The 20,994-nt window shown below is 39.3% G+C and overlaps 1 protein-coding gene across 3 annotated transcripts in view; it reads left to right on the forward strand.

Annotated features, from left to right (window-relative positions):
* The window catches only part of ZNF536 (zinc finger protein 536), a 446,558-nt gene that overhangs the window by 274,561 nt on the left and 151,003 nt on the right, over positions 1–20,994 (forward strand). For all 3 annotated transcript variants that reach the window (XM_081015491.1, XM_081015490.1, XM_081015492.1), the window contains one exon: positions 9,682–11,244. In XM_081015491.1, coding sequence (XP_080871617.1) covers positions 9,682–11,244 — 1,563 coding nt within the window. The remainder of the gene's footprint in view (positions 1–9,681; positions 11,245–20,994) is intronic.

Consider the following 20,994-nt stretch of genomic DNA (forward strand, 5'->3'; position numbering starts at 1 on the left):
AATAAATGTTTAATCCAAGATTCATGGATGGAAATTACTTCCACAAAAGGGGCAATGACCGCTTATTTAGCCTTTGACAGTGATTAGGCAAATTCATGGTGGATGGGTCTATGGACTATTAGCTCTTAAGCTAACTAGAACATCTAGGTGCCCTGCTTGCAAACTTCTAGGGTTATCTTGTTGGGCAATGTGTGAAAGAGGATGTTGGACCTTTGGCCAGATATGGACCTTTGGCCTGACCCAGCAGGGATCTTATGAACCTTTTTATGGACATATATTTGTCTTTCTCATTCCTCCCTAAAGAAACTCCTGCTTTTGATGTGTGTATGTATGGAAATCCATGGAAGGTGAAAGTTTCAGAGCCATAAACCTGGTGTGATATCTGAGCAGGATTTCTTAGAGACTTTAAAAATTCAGAATGCCTTTGTTTTTTGGTCAGCTACAACATCATGTTGCATTTGCATACCAAGAGGTCAATGGAAGTGTTACTGAACTCCGTAAGGCCTATGCCCAAGTCTTACAGGATTGTACTGTAAGTCCCTTCAATTAAAATCAATTGAATTTTTAGGAGTAATTAATTTTAGAAGGGCCATGTTCTCTCTGTACTTGTGCTAATGGAAAATCATGAATATCCATCAAGCAATTAATTACCTGAAAAAGTAATCCAAAGATTCACTTAAAACTCAGTTAATACAATATATAAATATTTGATAATACTTTAATACTTAGGTCTAAAACAAGTGTTACTGGGGGCGATGGGTTGGAGGGGGGAACCCTACATTTATTTATCCTTTGCATATATCTATACTCTTACTGCAATTAGGTGGTCACTTTTTTGTTTAATACACACCACTGATTGTTATTTCAGAACCTGTCCCTTTCAATTTATGGGAAATAAATATGTTTTATTATCTATAAAAATAATGCCCTAAAACTTACTAAGAAAATTATCCTGGGAAGAAAACCTGCTATTAAAAATAAGACAATGAATTCACAGAGGCATTATACAGTCTATGCAAACAACATTTGCAAAGTATTTTAAAAGCACAACAATATTAAAATAGATAAAGATCAATTTCCATTAAGTAAAGAACAAAGTATTATAAAATCATAACAAGAATATGTTGAAATGGAATGCAAGTCTTGCATGTTATAAATTTCCATGATAAACAATGTAATATCACCAATTACAAGGGTTATTAGAATTTTTAAAAACAACTTCTTATGTTCTTTGATACAACTGGTACCAATTCTTAAACAAATGCCATATCGGTTAGTTTAGTTATTCTGGGTAAGAGTTCCTGAATTTTTTGCAGTGCTTTAACTTTATTAAAAGTCTGGAGTGAGTAAAACCAACATTTTGCTGTGTTTAGACACTGCATTAACTCAGCTGTTATTTTTGGATTTCTTAGCACCTGATGGTTAGAAAGCAATTCGGCACTAGTCAGTCTCCCAAGAATACCTGAGTGTTTGCAGGCCCATGGCTTGAATGACTCCATCCTTTCCCCAAATTCATAGGTAAGGCTGAAACATTCAAGACTGGTCAGCAGCAGAAAGCCCAGGTCCTCCATAAACCCTACAGAATCATAGAATCATAGAATCATAGAGTTGGAAGAGACCACAAGGGCCATCGAGTCCAACCCCCTGCCAAGCAGGAAACACCATCAGAGCACTCCTGACATATGGTTGTCAAGCCTCTGCTTAAAGACCTCCAAAGAAGGAGACTCCACCACACTCCTTGGCAGCAAATTCCACTGTCGAACAGCTCTTACTGTCAGGAAGTGCTTCCTAATGTTTAGGTGGAATCTTCTTTCTTGTAGTTTGGATCCATTGCTCCGTGTCCGCTTCTCTGGAGCAGCAGAAAACAACCTTTCTCCCTCCTCTATGTGACATCCTTTTATATATTTGAACATGGCTATCATATCACCCCTTAACCTCCTCTTCTCCAGGCTAAACATGCCCAGCTCCCTTAGCCGTTCCTCATAAGGCATCGTTTCCAGGCCTTTGACCATTTTGGTTGCCCTCCTCTGGACACGTTCCAGTTTGTCAGTGTCCTTCTTGAACTGTGGTGCCCAGAACTGGACACAGTACTCCAGGTGAGGTCTGACCAGAGCAGAATACAGTGGCACTATTACTTCCCTTGATCTAGATGCTATACTCCTATTGATGCAGCCCAGAATTGCATTGGCTTTTTTAGCTGCCGCGTCACACTGTTGACTCATGTCAAGTTTGTGGTCAACCAAGACTCCTAGATCCTTTTCACATGTACTGCTCTCAAGCCAGGTGTCACCCATCTTGTATTTGTGCCTCTCATTTTTTTTGCCCAAGTGCAATACTTTACATTTCTCCCTGTTAAAATTCATCTTGTTGGTTTTGGCCCAGTTCTCTAATCTGTCAAGGTCGTTTTGAAGTGTGATCTTGTCCTCTGGGGTGTTAGCCACCCCTCCCAGTTTGGTGTCATCTGCAAATTTGATCAGGATGCCCTTGAGTCCATCATCCAAGTCGTTGATAAAGATGTTGAATAAGACCGGGCCCAAGACAGAACCCTGTGGCACCCCACTAGTCACTCTTCTCCAGGATGAAGAGGAACCATTGATGAGCACCCTTTGGGTTCGGTCAGTCAGCCAGTTACAAATCCACTGAGTGGTAGCATAGTCAAGACCACATTTTACCAGCTTCTTTACAAGAATATCATGAGGCACCTTGTCACATGCCTTGCTGAAATCAAGGTAGGCTACATCCACTGCGTTCCCTTCATCTACCAGGCTTGTAATTCTGTCAAAAAACGAGATCAGGTTAGTCTGACATGACTTATTTTTCAGAAATCCATGCTGACTATTGGTGATCACAGCATTCCTTCTACATTTAGATAATTCAGCCTGCTCATTTGTGCCTTAAGTAACAGTTCATGGCTCTTACCATTGGAGAGGTGTCCCTCTTCTGCTGAGGACAAAGTGCCTTCAAAACAGCAGTGTAGTAGTTCTTTTAAGCAGTGATACCTGGTGAGCCCTTCATGCTTGCCTGCTAGGAGCTCTTTTTATCACAACGTTCCCTCTGTGTGACGTTTCTATGCAGTCTTATTTTTCACCTGCCACTGGTAGCCCCAGAAAGCCTTATAATACCCACCTGCCCTCATCTATTCCCACCTGCGGATGTAGTACTGGCCAGCTGACCTTTGGTGATACAACTCTTTCCCTTTGGGTTTTTCTCCTGCTATCCCCCTGACCACCATATTGCTGCTGTTTCCTGTAATTCCTCCCTGCTTCTTTGAAGTTAATGGGCTATGCAACATTAAACTGAAAGGAAACTATGGGATACAATATAAATTAAGTTATGTTAAATCAGGTGCCCTTTTTCAGGCCAAGGGCAACATTACTTAGTAGAAAGCTGCTGGGGGCTGTATTCCACTACTGGCCAGGACTAGACTTACATATAAGCCATGCTTTTAATGTACACAGACAGTCACATAGAGAGAGGGGGACACAAAGCTATTTAGCATGGAAACAGGCATATATTTAATTCTCCACTTAATTTCACCTAGCATTTTCTCCATAGACTTTGTCTTTTACAAAGTTTGTTACAAGTGTATTGGAAAGCCTTAACGAAAACAAAAAGAACTATCCTGACTGCAAAAAGGCAAAAAGAACTTGGGTACCTCAACAGAAGAATGCCAATAATATCAATTCACAAGCTTTACAGTGCAACTGAACCTCTAAAACTGCATGTCTCTAATTGCAAAATGCAAAGGGGGCTTTTTGTATGTGTGCAATGACCACCAATTTTCCTCTCTGCTGAGATGTATTCTTCTTGCACCACTGCTTTTAGCAGAGGAAGATGTTTCATTCTCACACAATTTACACTGTTGAGCAGCTGATGGTAGGAGGAGATCTGAAGGGCCAGATGAGAGCCAGTTTCAGGCCCACCCAGCCCATGGGCCCAACAGTCACCCACTTCTGTATTAAATAAATGCAAATTGCATACTCACACACACACATTTACACTTACCCTTTTCAGAAAGCATGTGGAGGCAGGAATATTTGAGGGGAAATAGCATTATGCTCCAAAAGAAGAGAGAAATTTGTCATTGAAAATCTTTTCTTCTTACATTTCAAAGTTGAGCTAAAAGGGGCTTTCTTTTATTTCTCTATATTTCTCCAGATAACTCAATCCTTAACATTGTACCGCTTGCCTTTTCCCGACTTAATGACATCCCAAACTTTTGTTGAAAATAATTGATTGAATTTAAATTTCCTTAAAAGTTTAAGAGGTAATGTTACAGTATAAATTTCCTACCAAACACTAAGTAGGGAAATATCCATTAGTGAAATTAACTACAGTTTCTAGGTAGCTAACAATGTGGCGTATACAGTAGGGCATGGCTAATGAACACTGCAGTGGGTGATATTTCATTATACAAATTAATGCTCACATTTTAATGGGAAAGTCACATAATGAATCTCAGCTTCACTGACAGCAATTAGAGACACAGATTGTCCCCTTCTGGACAAGACACTGTTTAGCAATAAGCAGCTGTGTAAAAAGTCTTCAGGTTTGCAACATATATATGCTTTGGGGGAATTGGTGTACAGTTTATATTAATGTACTGAAGCTTCAGAGCTAAGGAGCATCCATATTTATTTCTCCCAGTATTAACTATGTAAAGACCTGTAGAAAGACTAAATAAATATCCGAGATAGGATTTAAATTCAATTATATAGCTTTGCAAAAATTAAAACATTCTTCTGTTTGTTGTGCAATAGAACAGAAGGTAATATAAAACCCAGAATACAAGAGTATGGAATAATCGTATACCTTTCCTTTGTCTTTGCTTTGCATCTTTCCCAGTCACGATAGCAAGGGAGTAAAGAGATTCAGAATGCGACTGGTATTTCTGACAAACAGATGAACTATGTGGGGAACATGTGCATGATCCAAAAATAATCCCACAGAACCTTTGATATTCCATTTGGTTTCAAAAGTGTGAAGTGAGTGATTAGAATGATAAAAGAAATTACTGAGTAGGAAGAGGCATAATAATGAACTAATTAAACCGTACTGCAGCTCTTTTCTAAAATATTCACTGTGCCATTGATAAAATGGGTTATCAATAACCGCTGCATTGATTTAAAAATCGGTTTGGTATTTTTATTAGAATATGCTCACAGAGAGACTCTTCACTGTTTATTTCAATATATGTATATAAAAATTTTAAAGCCAACCATTCTTGCTGCTGCTGCTGAATGCCACTCCTAGATGCTTTGCATGCAGAAGGCTGCAGGTTAAATCTCTTGCATCTCCAGGTAGCACTTGAAAGATGCCTGCCTTCAAACTCTAGAGAGCTACAGCCAGTCAGTGTAGACAACACTCAGTGAGATGGACCAAAGGCTTGATTCAGTCCTATATTTCAAATGTGAGCTGCTGCTTCTCCTTTAGACTAAGGTTACCAGACGTCCCCGTTTCTTGGGGACAGTCCCCAGATTTACAAATCAGCCCCCATACAAAATCCATTGAAGTTGACAATTATCCCCAGATTCCTTGGGGAAAAATCTGGTAACCTTACTTTAGACCTGCGGGAAAATTGCTCTCCAATTGGATTAATTTGGGGGAGACAGACAGATGGTGGATCTTGTTTCACGATGTGTCGAAGCAGCAAATAAATATGAAAATGAGGCTCCACTAGTGAGCAGGTTATGATTTGCCCCTTGCATCTTCTGTATTAGTATCATTTTTACCAGTTTCATACTGCACAAAACTGGTCCAGAGAGCTACTGCACTGGACCTGGGCTGATCTCATTGAATGCAAAAGTACCCAAAGCGAAGTGGCTGGTCTTGCAATCTCACCTCCTTTATGTTTTGCAGTATGCATTATTCATAATAATCAATGGAGACAATGGAATTTAAAAGCATTTCACTTTGACTGGATTGGACCCAATGGCTTTGTAATATTATTTATGCTGTCATTCAGGTGTGATAATTCTTAACAAGGATATCCTTTAGTGTGCAACGTTTAGAAATAGTTTGTAAAGACACTAGTATGTTACTGAAGACTTTATTGATTCTATTAAACATGATTCTATCACATTTGTCACTGGAAATACATTGGTCGCGTGTCCAGTACCTTTCCCAATAGCATGGTATACAGAAATCCTTGAGGGCTGATTAAATAACCCATTCCACTAAGAAAAATAGTGTCTGTATCTGTTGTTACGTAGGACTGGCTTGGCCACTGAAAATTTGGGATATCTATGTATGGTGGCAGGTAGTTTTTAAATATAAATTAGATGGGAAAAAATGCTAGAGAACTAGCATTTGAGGAGAAAATTATTCATTTCCCACCTGCTGCAATGGCAGCTGGGTGACATGAACATCTGTTCTGTTACTGTTTATTTATAAGCTGCCTTTCAGCCAAAAAGGCGGCTGACAAGAATAAACAGATATATACTAACAATACAACTGATACAAATTAAAAACATTTCAACTGTATTAAAAACCAAACACATCTGTATTCCAGCCCCAAAGGCAAAGAAAATTCCCTACAAGAATGTTAAGAAAAATAAGAATACTTAGCCAGCATCTTCACCTTATAAAGGTCCCAGGCAGTGGTGTGGGGACAAGGCAGATGGAAAAGCTTTCCTATAGCCAGTCAGTCAAGGTGAGATGGAAGAAGAGCAAACAGCCTGCTGCAAGGCCACAAGCAATGGCAACCAGTAGGCTGAGGCGCAACCGACTTAGCTGAAGATCCTGCCCCTGCAGACAGTGGCAGACTTTGGGCTCTTAAATTTCAGCGGTGCCCTGTACAACACTAAAATTGGGTGCCCTCCACCTCTCACACTCCATTGTACAGCATTGCTTTGGCATCCCCTGCAACATGCCCCCCTCCCCAGTGCACCAGTTGTGCCACCCTATGGCTACCACTGCTGCAGATTATACCAGCAAGCAGTTTGGTTCCCCACCATCTCCCTCCATTCCAGTGCAACCACCAGCTGCCTCAGAATGAGTCAGGGATTTGATCCACCGCTTGTACTCTCCACAAGGTGGCTCCTAAGCCCTGCCTATGTGGACCAATCAACTGGGAAATGGTGGTCTTAGGCCTCGTGATGTGATCAGTCCACAGCTGCAAGGAACAGGATGGGTGAAGAGAAAGCGGAAAAGATGTGGAGAGCATCTTGGTCCAGGGGGATTCCTCAGGTCAGGTTCTTAGGGGGAGGGTGACACTCACATGGCCTTCCTCAGCACACTAAGCCATAGGTGGCCATGATGACTAGGAAGTAGAGCTTTAACTGGATTGCATCCAATTTATGGATTTTGTTTGTATTACTCTGCAAAGGCCTGAACATCTTGGACCCAGGGTGCCTCAGGGACTGCCTCAACCCTTACAATCAAGGCTGATCACCAAGATCATCTGCTGGAGCATTGTGTTGTCTTTGTTGTTGTTTAACAACCACAAGAAACTGAGCCTTTAATGTAGTGCAGGCATAGACAAACTCGGCCCCCCAGATGTTTTGAACTACAATTCCCATCATCCCTGACCACTGGTCCTGTTAGCTAGAGATGATGGGAGTTGTAGTCCCAAAACATCTGGAGGGCCGAGTTTGCCTATGCCTGGTGTAGTGTTTCTCAGACTTGGATCCCCAGCGGTTGTTGGACTACAACTCCCATCATCCCTAGCTAGCAGGATCCATGGTTAAGGGATGATGGCAGCAATGGCACTGCTTTAGTGTCATTGGCCCAGTCCTGGGGAACATTCTACCCACAGAGATTCAGCAGCTGTTTTCTGGGCCAACTTTTAAACACCTGCTGAAAACTTTTGTATTTTGCCAAGGCCTGCGCAAGCAATTAAGAATGCATCCTTCCACAATGGTTAATAGACTGAGTAAGGATATACTCTCATTCTCACGTGTTCTCACTTGAGCTGAAATGAAGTGGCTGCCCCAGTTCATTACCTCCATTAGTGGGTAGCAAATTGGGGTGATCATTTCAAAAATTCTCAGAAGGGCAGGGCCTGAAACAGATAATCAGAATGGTATAGCAACCAGTGCCTCTTTCCAGGGAAATGGAAATTGTAGCTTCATAAGAGGCATAGGTTTCTGACAGCTCTTGGCACCCTTAACCAACTACAGCTTCCAGTATTCCCTGAAGGAGGCCATCATTATTTAAAGTGGTATGATATTGTTTTAAAAATGTATGGTGCGGATGGGGCCTAAATACTTTGAAGCCTGAAATTCCTGAACCAAATTTAAAATAGTTTAGAATATATAGCTTTTTTAAAAAAAACCAACAACACTAGGATGCAAGTGCAATTTCTAATTTGTTTGTCTTTTGGTGGGGAGGAGGAGAGATGTACAAACAATGCAACATTTTTCAGGGCACAGTTCACAGATGGCTGGTTTGGCATTTAGATCATTTCAGTGAAAGAAAACAGTAGAGAAAAAAATAGTTCCTTGTTGTTGAGGTCGCTTAGAGAAATAATTGCTGTTATTGACAGAGTGCTATTAAAAGGAGCTTCTAGAACTGTCAGACTCCTGTCTGTTTCGATGACTATTCCAGCATTCAGGTCTGCAAGGGAACCCTTGATTGCTAACAAGTGCTAGTATACATTTAAATTCACATTTATCTAGACATATTTTTCCTTCCGGGTGTATATGTGTGAATTTCTGTAAATATTTCACATATGTGCTTTGCAACCCAGAGTTCTTCTAAATCAGAAAGAGCCGTACAAGTATAGCACTGAATTAGAAATATATATATTTAATTCATGAAGATCATCTTATATGTTTTAGAACACTGTTTAAGCCAATCCTTACTCTGTTGAAAAGTGCTTATTAGAGGTAAATTACACATTTTACTACTGGAGCATTAGAGGTACCATTAGTGCAAATTTAAAGCACTGCAAAAAAACCAGTAATGTTAATTTCAAACATAGAAACTAAATATATTTTCTACCTTTTATTGCCCGTTCTCTCTCTAATTTTTATTGACTACCTTTTATCTTAACTATATGTTCTTACTCAATACGATTGTAATGCACTGTAACGGTATTAATATTTTATAGAAGAAACTGTATTTATAGTTCTTTATTTGGAAACAATGCAGCAGGTCTGCAGATCTTTGAATCCTTCTGGAATGGTGCCCTCCAAATAATGATAAATTACTTGAGCAGAATGCCATTTGCTAATTATATCCATGATTTACTGCAGAGCAAGACTTAAATCATTCATTTCAGTCTTGCGTAACAGTGCCATAAAATTTTTAGGGTTAAAAATTGTTTCCATATGTATAATTTAAACAAATTTTAGTGCTATTGTTTACAGAAAAACATTGTAGTTATCCATTTGTTACATATTTTGCACACCCCCCCCCGGCTTGTACTTTTAATGATCACTGTGGTGGAATAGTTTTGCTTTGTTTTAATAATCATATCTTTTAATTCTGAAGCACTTTTAGCATATTAAGTTAAGGAAAATATAACTTGTGTCTTTATGCTGTGTAAGTCTTGAGTTGATAGAAAGTGATCCAAAGAAGAAGTTTGTTGTTGTTTTTACAGGGGAAAGAACTGGAATTAGAAAAATAATTAGTGGGTTTTTGGAACCATCATTATTGTAGAAGGATAGATGTTGATCCCCTCCCAAATAATTCATTTTAATACAGCTAATATACCTATTTATCTTTTGATAATTGCAGGTGAGAAACCTTACAAGTGTCCCCACTGTGATTATGCTGGTACACAATCTGCTTCACTCAAATACCACTTGGAACGACATCACCGGGAACGGCAGAATGGCGCAGGACCACTTTCTGGACAGTCTCAAAGTCAAGAACATAAGGAAGAGACATCAAATAAAGGATCAATGTTCATTAGACCTGAAGTACTGAGAGGAGCCTTCAAGGGTCTTCCTGGAATAGATTTCCGGAGTAGCATGGGATCTCAACAATGGTCACCAGGAATGCTTTCCTCAGGAGATCATCCAGGTCATTCAACTGGCATGTCTTCAGAGGTTTCTTCAGACGGCATCAAGGGGTCTGACATATCTTCCAAAGGGACACGCTTTTCTGAACTGGGCAGAACTTACCATAGTATGGTTGGAAATGGAGTGAACTTCCAAGGATCGTTGCAAGCTTTTATGGACAACTTTGTCCTCAGTTCCTTGAAGAAAGAAAAAGAAATGAAGGATAAAGTCCTGTCTGATTGCATTTCCACAAAGCCTCTGGCTTTAGAGAGTGGTGAGGAGAAATCATCTAATAAGCAGAGAAAAACAGAAAAATCACAGTATGAGCCTCTTGACCTCTCTGTGAGACCAGATGCAGCCAGTCTTCCAGGTTCATCCGTTACAGTCCAAGACAATATTGCTTGGCATGGCTGCTTGTTTTGTTCATTCACGACATCATCTATGGAACTAATGGCTCTTCATCTCCAAGCCAATCATTTAGGCAAGGCAAAGCGTAAAGACAGTGTTTTAGGATCAACTAGAAATGGTAAAGACCCCCCCAGGGAGGCCATTGCTTCAGCAAATAAAGCCAGCTTGCTGCTGACTTCCATACAGTCCAACAAAGATGTAGCTACTTCCAATTTGATTGGCCAGATAGACCCGGCTTCTGAAAGAATGAACCAAGGATCCAAGGACTCTCCAGGAGAACAGAGGAACACCCCTTGGCCTGGTCACATGGATTCCACTTTTTATAATTTTGCAGCAGACTTCTACAAGCAATTTGGCGTTTATTCCGGAGTTGTTGGAGCACAAAATGCTTGCACCGGTAACGAACCTGACATAAAAACACAAAGTGAAGATGACCCAAGCATGCTGCTTTCTGACTCTGTAAATAAAAGTGCTACTGACGACCTGTCAGACATAGCTTCCTCTGAAGACATGGAGTCCTCCAAGGAAGAAACCATTGATGATGAGGACATTGAAACAGAACCTGATCTTACGAACAAACCATTGTCCAACCTGAGCAAAGATGGTGCCGATAGAGGGGACAACGTACAAGGCTCTGTTGCCTCAAAAGGACTCATGCCGCCGTTGCCACCTTCCGAAAAGCAGTGGCACAGTCAGAATCTCCTCGCCTCCCATGAAGCTACACCAGGTGCCATGAAGCCTGAACCAGCTCAGAGCCCACAGGTCCTGGAGAAGCAAGTCAACATGTTGTCGGTCCTAAGAGCCTACAGCTCTGATGGCTTAGCAGCCTTTAATGGACTTGCAAGTAGCACAGGAAGTAGTGGATGTATCAAGAGACCTGACTTGTGTGGTAAGTTTTAGAATCCTTATTTCAGACCATTTCAGAGAAAAACAACAACCCACAAAATTACTGAGTATGTCAAACTGTGCTTGTCAGTAAATTTGGCTTTAAGATGATGTTTTAAAACCTTGGGACAAAATTCTACTTTGTTTCAAAGCATGGACCTCCATTGAAATTAGTGGTGCTTCATGCAGCAGTACGTGGCCTTTATACATGGTCCAGGCCATTAAAAAAAATACATTGTGTAGTTTTTAATTAGATAAGTAGTTATATAAGACATTTGTATTTATGATATGTGACCAGAACATCTGCTGCTTCATTTTGATCAATCTGGTTTTATTTTATTTTTTAAACTGACATGGTAACTTGCAACTTTTCAGCATTTGAACTGAGAAAAAAAAGTAAAAACACTAAATGCTTTGCCAAGCCTAAGCCTAGTTTGCTTTCCAAAAAAATTATTTCCTTATGTTGAATAAGGACATATTGAATATGCTCAATGAAATATAAATAAAAAAATCTGGGTGGGTTATTCCAATTTGTAGTTATATTTTTATAGAGAAATCCCAAAATTTATTAATCAGACAGTGAGGATTATATCCAATGTTAGTAAAACTCAGAGTTGACCTGCTGAGATTAGTGGACCTGCTTTAGCCCTGCTCATTAATTTCAGTGGATCTACTCTTTGTAGAACTTAGTTGGGTTCAATCCTAATATTTTATTATTTTCAAAAGCTAGGCAATTTACTGTTTCAATTCCCTTACACAATTTCCTTATGGTAAACAACACAAACATCAATTACCTAATTAATAAGACAGTTGTGTATGTATGAAAAACAAACAAACATGCTGTTGTCCTTGAGCAGGTGCATATAATCACTTTATCCCTATGCACAATTATTTTTGGAGTCACCAACTGGCTGGTTACATTGTCTAGGTCAACTTATCTAATCATTAGGTTATCTAGAATGTAAAGAGTTTGAACTTGCTTACTGCCTTGATGGTTTCAGCAAAGTCTATTTTTATTGCTTGTCCAAAGTGGGGTGCTTAGGAAGTCTGTGTCATATTATTGCCACCACATAGTGACACCAACATTCCTCATGTGTGGAGAGAGAGAGAGAGAAACTGGGTCCTTTTCCTTTTCTATATGATCCACAACCATGCAAGCCTCAAATACCAAAACTTCTAGTGTGTAGGAAAACCCAGAGGTTTATGCAGCTTTCGGTGCAAATAGATTTAAACAAAACAAAAATACCCTTTAATGAACAGAAAGGGTCTGTACAAATCCATCTTTTAATATGATCTCTGTAGTTTTAAAGCACAGAAAGAGCTGCAACAAAAATCCCAAGCAGACCATTTAAAAATAAATAAATTTATATACTGCAGTGGTGATAAGAAATAGAAAAGAAATGTAAAAGCTCGCTTAACTAGCTGAACATCCTGCCCCACTAGATGGTACTGGCACCCTGATCCTACAATTCCAGCTGTACAATGTGCATTTGCAAACATGGGCTTGTCATATTCACACTTTCCATTTCTGGATGTGCCCTTAAGAGGTTGCAATGCATGGAGTGTTCCTAGGACTTTCTGCACCAGCTTTGAAATTTTCAGAATGGAGGTATACCATTGCTGGTCTGGCACGTTGTCACAAACCAAGATAGAACACCTCCACTGCAGGCTGATGTAAGTGCGTTGCAGGGGGCTGGACTAGATGACTCTAGGGACCCCATCCAACTCTACAATTCTGTAGTTCAAAGTGCTCAGGAAGAGTGGAGTGCAGAGGCACAAAAGCACACAGCCTAAATTCAGCTTATTAACTCAGAGAGGTAACATACACAGTAAGCAGTTTAGAAATAGCATCCAGCAAGCTGGGTGGGGGGGTGGGGGTGGGTTGCAATGCCATACCTCTAAACTTTGCCTTTTGCAAATCAAGGCCACCCACGCTGCTTGGCTCAGAAATATGCTGGGCTGTTTATTTTTAAAATGTGGAATCACAGATTTACTAAATTGGAGCTTATTACACTAAGACAGAGGTCTCTTGGGCGGAAGTAAAAAGCAATGAATTAAAGTAGTTGTTGGGAGACCATAGATTTAGAGGCTCCACCTTATTTTCTACTACTCTAGGTGTAGGTATGGGGTGGGGTCTAAAGCCCAGGTGTTGGAGTGGAGTGGGATGGAGAAGACCTCAGCATTCATATTGCCATCTCAAGGGCATTCACAAATCCACGTACAAGGACTGTTGCGGATCTAAACAAATGTCCGGCTGCTGGACATTTAAAATTGTCCAGCAAATTCAAGATACTGGATCTCAAATAAGTGGAGTTGCAGTCCATTACGAAGGTTACATGCATGCCTTGAACTTTTAATATGCAGACATGGCTGCAGGGCGGCTTTGAATGGAGAAGTGTGCCATTCTGAGCTCAGTACCCATAACTATGCGGTGCAAAGAATGTTTTCCAAGTTGTCAAAAAAAGAAAGAACTATGGGATTTCTGACAGTTTGAAAAATATTGACAGCTGTTAATGTTATGCAAATTGAAAGTCCCACATTCCCTCCTTTTAATAGCTGTTCAGCCTCGTGATTATGAAAAGGAGGCTGTCCAAAAAATCTAAAATTTAAAGTTTCCCAGTGTGAGATTGTGATCAAAGTTTCACAACCTTACTTTCTATTTAAGTGTTATATTCACTTATTATAAACCACATTATCATTGTCATCATCATCACTTTTGAAAACAAATCTGTTTTATTTTTTTAATTTCCCATCCTTCTAATGATTCAAAATTAATTTCATGAGTTGCTGAGTACACGAAAGTTTCACAAGCTGTGCCTTTTAACTGAGATAGAGCATCAGAGCTACGAGGTTGACCTGCAATAAGTTTGATTATTTTTATATGTGGAATTGCAGTTCAAATCCTCTTTCCCACACCTCCAGATTTTATTTTATTTTAAGTTTGGGCTGATATCTTTACTAGCCATTTCCACAGAAGTCTTCGTAGTTGCAGACTATGAAGTTGTAGTAGCCTTGCAGGAGTATTCTTCAGTATTCTTAAGAGTTCTGCCAGTTTGTGATCCCAGAGACTGAAAATAAATTAATGAATATGAAACACAGATCATTGCTACTGAGTTTTTTGCTGTTCCTCAGACTAAGGAATTTTTGTGAGCTGCTATCAGAGCAAATGTGAGCCCGTTGGCCTGCTCTGAAAGAAGTGAATTGGTGGCATAGTCAACGCATTCCAAGACGCATCCCTTGTGCTTGGTTGCATTTGTTGCTCGTAAGTCATGTTTCCTCAGTGAATGGCTGTAGAGAGCAGTCATAATGGATGACTGTTCAACTAGTAGTAACAAATCATGTTACCCAGTTGACCACTTGAGTTATCATGCATAATGTAGGCATCCTGGGAGATGGGTTGGGTGTAAGGCTGAACTTAGTGGAATGATTGTTGTTGCTTCACTTGGAGGATTGAACTTAGAGAGCTTTAGACTAGCTTTGCTTGAAAGCTACTTGCTGAATGGCGTTTTAATGGAAATATACTAACATCTCTCAACCCAAACAGTGTTACTGTCCCCTTTTTTTTCAGCCCAATTCAAGCAGGTTCTTGGCTGCTTTGAGCTAGTGAAATAGCACTTCAGTCCCAACTGTGTTGTCTTTTGGCTAACCCAGGTCCACCTATCATCACAATGGGGGGCACTTGGGACCTCTTATGTGTTATAGTTTAGAAAATATACTGTGTGTACCCATCATGTTCCTGTAATACATGGGAGGGGTACATATTTATTTCGCCCCTCTATCTATATGCTGCAAGAAGTTGAATGGGTCCAGTCTCTCTGCCACACACATTGGAAATGTACATACGGTGAAAAGAATGTGAGTTTCTATTGCATATTATGGAGTACATGGTGGGTATGCATAGTGCTTTTTTCATTGTGTAATGATTAAGTAACCCAGATTAGTTTTGCTTCTGCTTAAATGTATGAGTGTGCCTGACATTGCACAAATAGATGGATACAGTCTGTGCACCTAATGATGGTCATTCTTTAGTTTAGTTTAGATAACAACTAACTGGAGACATTTGTCATTTATAGGTTTTTTAAAAATAATATCTCCTGACGTTTTGCATTATCCCATTGCCATTATGAGTTTTAAAATGTGACTGATTCACTTGCTCTGATAGTGAGACAGTCAGCAGGAATGTTCTACCCATATTGATCTCAACATCTGCTCTCCCCACTTGAAATAGGCTCTGTCATCCCAGTCAAACCTTCCCCAATCCTAGCTCAGAAAACTGTAGTTTGTAGACCAAGACAATCATTCACTCGGCTGCTTTGGTGCCCATGTTTAATGGGTATGCATCTGGAGACCCAAATATTCCCATGTACTCACTTGCATAACGGACATGAGCAATGTTCTAGGATAAAGATCATGAATGACGGCATATTTTTCTTGTGTGTTTCAGCAAACTGGCTATTACAAAGTAATATGTTACTTTGTAAATAAGTAATTGATCCAGACTTGGCCACACACACACAAAACAAACAAACAAACAAACAAACAAACAAACAAACAAACATGTTTGATTTGCTTAACCTAGCAATATGGACCAGATTTTGACTTTGATATATATAACTGTTAAATCACTGAAGCAATCCAGTTTTATATCTCTAGAGCCTTTATGTAAGAGCAATATAGGGCAAAATTGAAACTTTATGGTGAGCTGAGGGTTAGATCACTCTGTCAGCCACCATGATGACCATCTTGTCCCCTACTGTTTTTCATTGTTGCAAAACTGAGTTTAAGGGACCTTTGATGAGCTAACCAGTGTACAATTAATGCTTTTTAAAAGGTGTGTGTGTGTCCCCTGCTTTTTAAGAATTAGTTCTTCATACCACTACCTTCTGTTTACTCAGAAGTAAGTCCCATTGAATTTAGTGGTTCTTACTCCCTTGTAAACATGGGATTTGACTCCTAATCAGTTTAATACTGAAACTTTGTTCAGTGCTTTTTCCTCTCCACTCAAGACAACATTTATGGTGAGGACCACTGAGATGCTTCCCATTAATATAAGCGTATTAATGTGATATAATGAAACTCCATTCTGTTGCTTAGAACATCCTTCTTAACATAGTCCACATGAATGTAATGTGAAATTAGGTGGGAGGTGGCGCAACCACATGATACCCATAACGTTTTCTATTGGATAAGTTTTGTACTGTTTCCTTTTTGTCATGTGACTTGATCTTAACTTCCAGTCACTCACACCTTGGTCCATATTTAGTCATTTTTGTTTGGTGATCCTGTCATAGTTGTGGTATTCTACTTTAATATCAGATTTTCATCTTTCTTGCCCATACCAGTATGTTGGTATCAACCAGCCTTAATTAGATGTTATGCAGCTAAATTAACAAATGCTTATAAAGCACCTTGCAAAGGTCCTGAAGAAATGAGGGCTACACAAATACGGAATGTTGCTTCATGTCCAGCATTATATCTTTACCAGAAGCCTTCTTTGTGGTTGGCAGTTAGATTTAATCTCCCTTTAACCAATGTTAGAAATAAAATGAGGATATAAAAACAGTCCCTGTCACTATTATCTCTGAAAGTCTTTGACCTTCTCTAACATACCTGGCTGCAATCATATACGCATTTACCTGTGGTACTCTGTGGTACTTACTTCTGAGTAGGCCTGTATAGGATTGCACTTTAATATGTTATTTTAAATAGGGGACTGTTGTGTTGCTGCTGAATATGCACATCATTGTAATAACATGGATCTTATTAGAGCAACCTCAGGGTCTGTACTTGTTGAGCTGCCCCATGAGAAAGGTATGAATTAGATCTATGAATTATAATATTCAGAATTTGCTGCTTTTTTGCTTTTGCTAAAAGCTCTGATCTACTTTGTTCCATGTAGAGTTTCTTCTGTTTTTGAAACCATTTTTTGGCTCTTAGAAACAACTTGGTACCATGTTGAATGGAATGAGGTGTCTTTGTGAACACATCTTCCACCACTAACAGATTGTATAATAGTCTGTTTTATGGTAGTGCCTTCAAATCTCAGGGCAAATTCACAAGGCTATGCTTATCTTGTGATAACAGCAGTGATTATGACAGCTTGCTTGTTTGGACGGATATCACAGCTCAACTCTCCTGGACAGGACTTCTTTATCACATGAACAAAGTGCATTTAACTGAAAGGAAGCATTATCAAGCAATAATCACTTAACTGCTACCACTTCAATTAAGGGTATGACTTTGCATGCAGAATTCAGTAGAATTGAGGACATGCTTCAGTCTAAATAGTCTCTTTTTATGGGCCTAATCTCATGATCTTCTGGGCATGGTCTTCAATAGTCACTCTGTCTGTCTGTGTATCTCTCTCATACACACAAACCCTCCCCTGTGTTGACTCCATGTGAATCCTGCATCATATGAAGGATTTGCTTTTGGCATGTTACTTACAATCAAATTGTGGGGTATTCAGCAGTACATGAAAAGTGGAATATTATGCAACAGATGCACATGACAGGCTCATCATGGGTTGAACCATTTGAGAGCCACTGTGGTTCTTCCTGAGACTATTCTGTACAAATAAAGTAATTAAGTAGTATCATGGTCTACCCATATCACTCAATTCTCTTTCACTCATCTTTCCAAAATCTCATCTTTCTTTTGCATTTGGTCAAAGTCTAGCTGAAGCAATATGTTTGGTTGATTTGTCTTTTTGCATCGCTTCTTCATATTGCTAAATTTTTATTAAATGTCATTTCACTGAATCCCAAGGTTCCAAAAAACTGACCTTGTGTGCAAAGGCATTAAAGGTGTATTTTCCACTTTAAATGTAAGCCACCACAGGAATTAGCAAAGGATTGTGCAGCAGGAGTGTCATTTACATTTCAGTGTTTGTGTATGTTTCAGTTGGGAGAGGGCAAAATTTAGCAAAACCCAAGAAGTCTCTCTTATGGATAAATTCAGGGATCAGGGTTAAATTGTAAAAAGTCTGTGTATTATAGAATCATTTGTCATGGTTCTTCTTTCTTTCCTTTTTTTAAAGAAACTGCAACAGCTGTAGCATTATCAGTGCAGGACAAGCCCCACTCCCCCACTTTTATTCAGCAAAAGAATCTCTGCCTTCTGCGTGCATACCTACCATGCAGGAACATTTAATTGTATCATAGAATAGTCAATCTTGGTATGCAGTATTAAGTAAACTGCCTAGATGAAAGATCCCCCTGAGTATGCTCTAAAACCTCTCTCACACACCCTTCTCCACCTTTCCTAAATAGCACCCTTTCATTTGCAGAACTCTCTGGGATCTGAGGAGACATTCAGATCATGCCATTTTCTTTTCTGCCATTATTGTGGTAGAAGTTCTTTTGTCCCTAATGAAGTTACTCCTCGTGTTTGTCTGTGTTAACTGGGATCAGAACCTGGCCCTGAGTCTTTGGGCTTCAGCTGCTGTTGTGGATAATGCATTGCTATTTGCGTGGCAATATCCAACCAAACTCATATGGCTTTCTTCCTTTTTTAATTAAGTCGAATGCCAGCAGCCCAATGAAGTTTGCACTCCTGGATAAAAGGGCTGGTCTGTGCCTAGCATTGTATTTGCCAAATGGTTCGCTAGTCATTTCAGTACAAACAAATGGATGGTGTCAGTAAGTCTGCAAACACTGTTGACATTTAGCCTTGTTTATGTTACTTTCCTTTTGCTGCACATTTTTGGCTCAAAAAGCTACTGTCGGAATCAACAGTGACTTCCTAAGCAGAAGCTAAGGGCCCAGCCTCTTCTAAGCCTCACCCCTGGGACCACTTGCATTATTAAGTGTGGAGGCTTTGACTTGGGGAACTTATGCTCAATATGTCATTTGGCTATCTAGAATTACAATAAAATTAGCCTCCAAATTTGTAGAAAAACAGAGACCAAGACAATATATATATATACATTGTTTGTTATTTCTAGTTCTGTTTTGTTTTTTTCCAACTCTGAACTAAAGCTGTGGGAGGGTGACTGGAAAAGCAAGCCGTTGTATTGCGGCTTCTAAGGATGCATATTCTGAATCACTTAATGCAGATTAGGCTCCCTTGAACTTTCACCACCCTCTTGCCATTTAGAATCAGGGTGCTGAAGAGCAATGAAAAGCTGATTCTCCTCACACTTTCCATGGTGAGCTTACTCTTGCCTTTTCGTTTTAGTGATTATAAGTACACAAATATGGATAATAATTATTCCAGATTAATTAAGCAGGAGGCATGAACTTGTGTGCAAGTGACAAAGCTCTTCCGTTAGGCCATAGATCACAGAGAAGTAATTCTGGCTCTTTCTATCCCTGGCACCTGCTGGTTCTGCCAGTTCTAGAAATCCTCCTGATACTACTCGCCTCTGGGGCCTGTCCAACACCGACTTATATTTCACTGGGCTGAATTGTATCTGGCTGTGTGGCATTGTGTCCAACATCTTCAGCAAATTAAGAAAATGAACCATAGTGACTGGGTTTAATTTAAATAAATACCATGATGTTTAAAGATAGGTAGGAAAGAGAAAGTTAAATCAGGCAAGATAGGTGCAAGGTGCACCCTGACACTTTTCTTATTTTTATGGTTTTGGAATGTGACATGGCTGGCGTGCTCCTTGTTGCTTTCTTAATACGTTCCACGTTCTATCTTCAAGTGTCTTCAAAATGAAGGACATCTGGCAATTATAATTCAAGTGTATTTAAAATTCAGAAACCTACAGCCTGGACTTTGGTCTGCTCTGCTGTCCTCCAATATACCTACAAGTATTTGCCATGTACTCAAACCATGGTTTCAGTCTCACTTAGCGTACAAAACTACCATAACATAAATGGGTAGACTGTAATCTGGCACAGTTACTTGTGTAGAATTCCCATTGACATCAGTAGGACTTGCACATAAGAGAGTGTAGAACTGCAGCCATGAACCAGTCCTGTGCTGTTGTTTTTAGTCATAATTTTGCACCTTAAAAAAGAAAGATATACACAAATAAGAACAATTTTTGTCTTTCACATATCAGTATTTTGGATATTCTTTTATTATTGTAAAAAAAAAAGTGTAATCTTGTTGAATTTCTGAATCTGCTGCTTTTCTGCTCATGTTCCTAGATAATTATATCACTGGGGGTAAATGTAATTACCTGTTGCTCTGTTAACTCTTTAAAGCAAAGAGGAATTTCTATATATTTGTCAAAGTGTAGGAATCGATATGTGTGTTCACTATAATCTGTTTATCGCAGCAATACAAAAATCAAAGGCTTTGTAATATGTTTTGTTATGTAGGCATATGAGTCTAGAGAATGGACTGCCTTCGAAGTGGAAACTTCCTTTTAAAAAGATTACTTAATTGTCATTTCTACTTGAGTTTTAAATAGTTTCAAATTTTGTAATACTTTAGGAGGGGAAGAATTACTGTAGTTATCTTTTTTCATATTCTTTTGAGAAATGCTTCCAGTTTAATATGTTGTACCAGTTTTCCTCTTCTTCAATATTAACCAAGAAATGACAGTGAAATTCAATGAACAACACTCTTGACAGCCACAGTTTTAAAAAAACCTGTGATTGAAGTGAAATGTGTAAACTTCTGCTGGGTTATCATGTGCTTTGAAATAGAGTATTGTTGGAAGTAATTAGAAAATATATTAAGGTTTCCTGGTAATGAAGGCATGTAAGTTTTAATAATTGTTGCTTTCTGAATAAGTGTCACACTTTATCTTTAAATGTATATGGAGTTCCAAGTTAGGTCATTTCTGAATGGA

Source organism: Podarcis pityusensis (assembly GCF_964106645.2).
Source record: "Podarcis pityusensis genome assembly, chromosome: 8".
Taxonomy (NCBI): Eukaryota; Metazoa; Chordata; class Lepidosauria; order Squamata; family Lacertidae; genus Podarcis; species Podarcis pityusensis.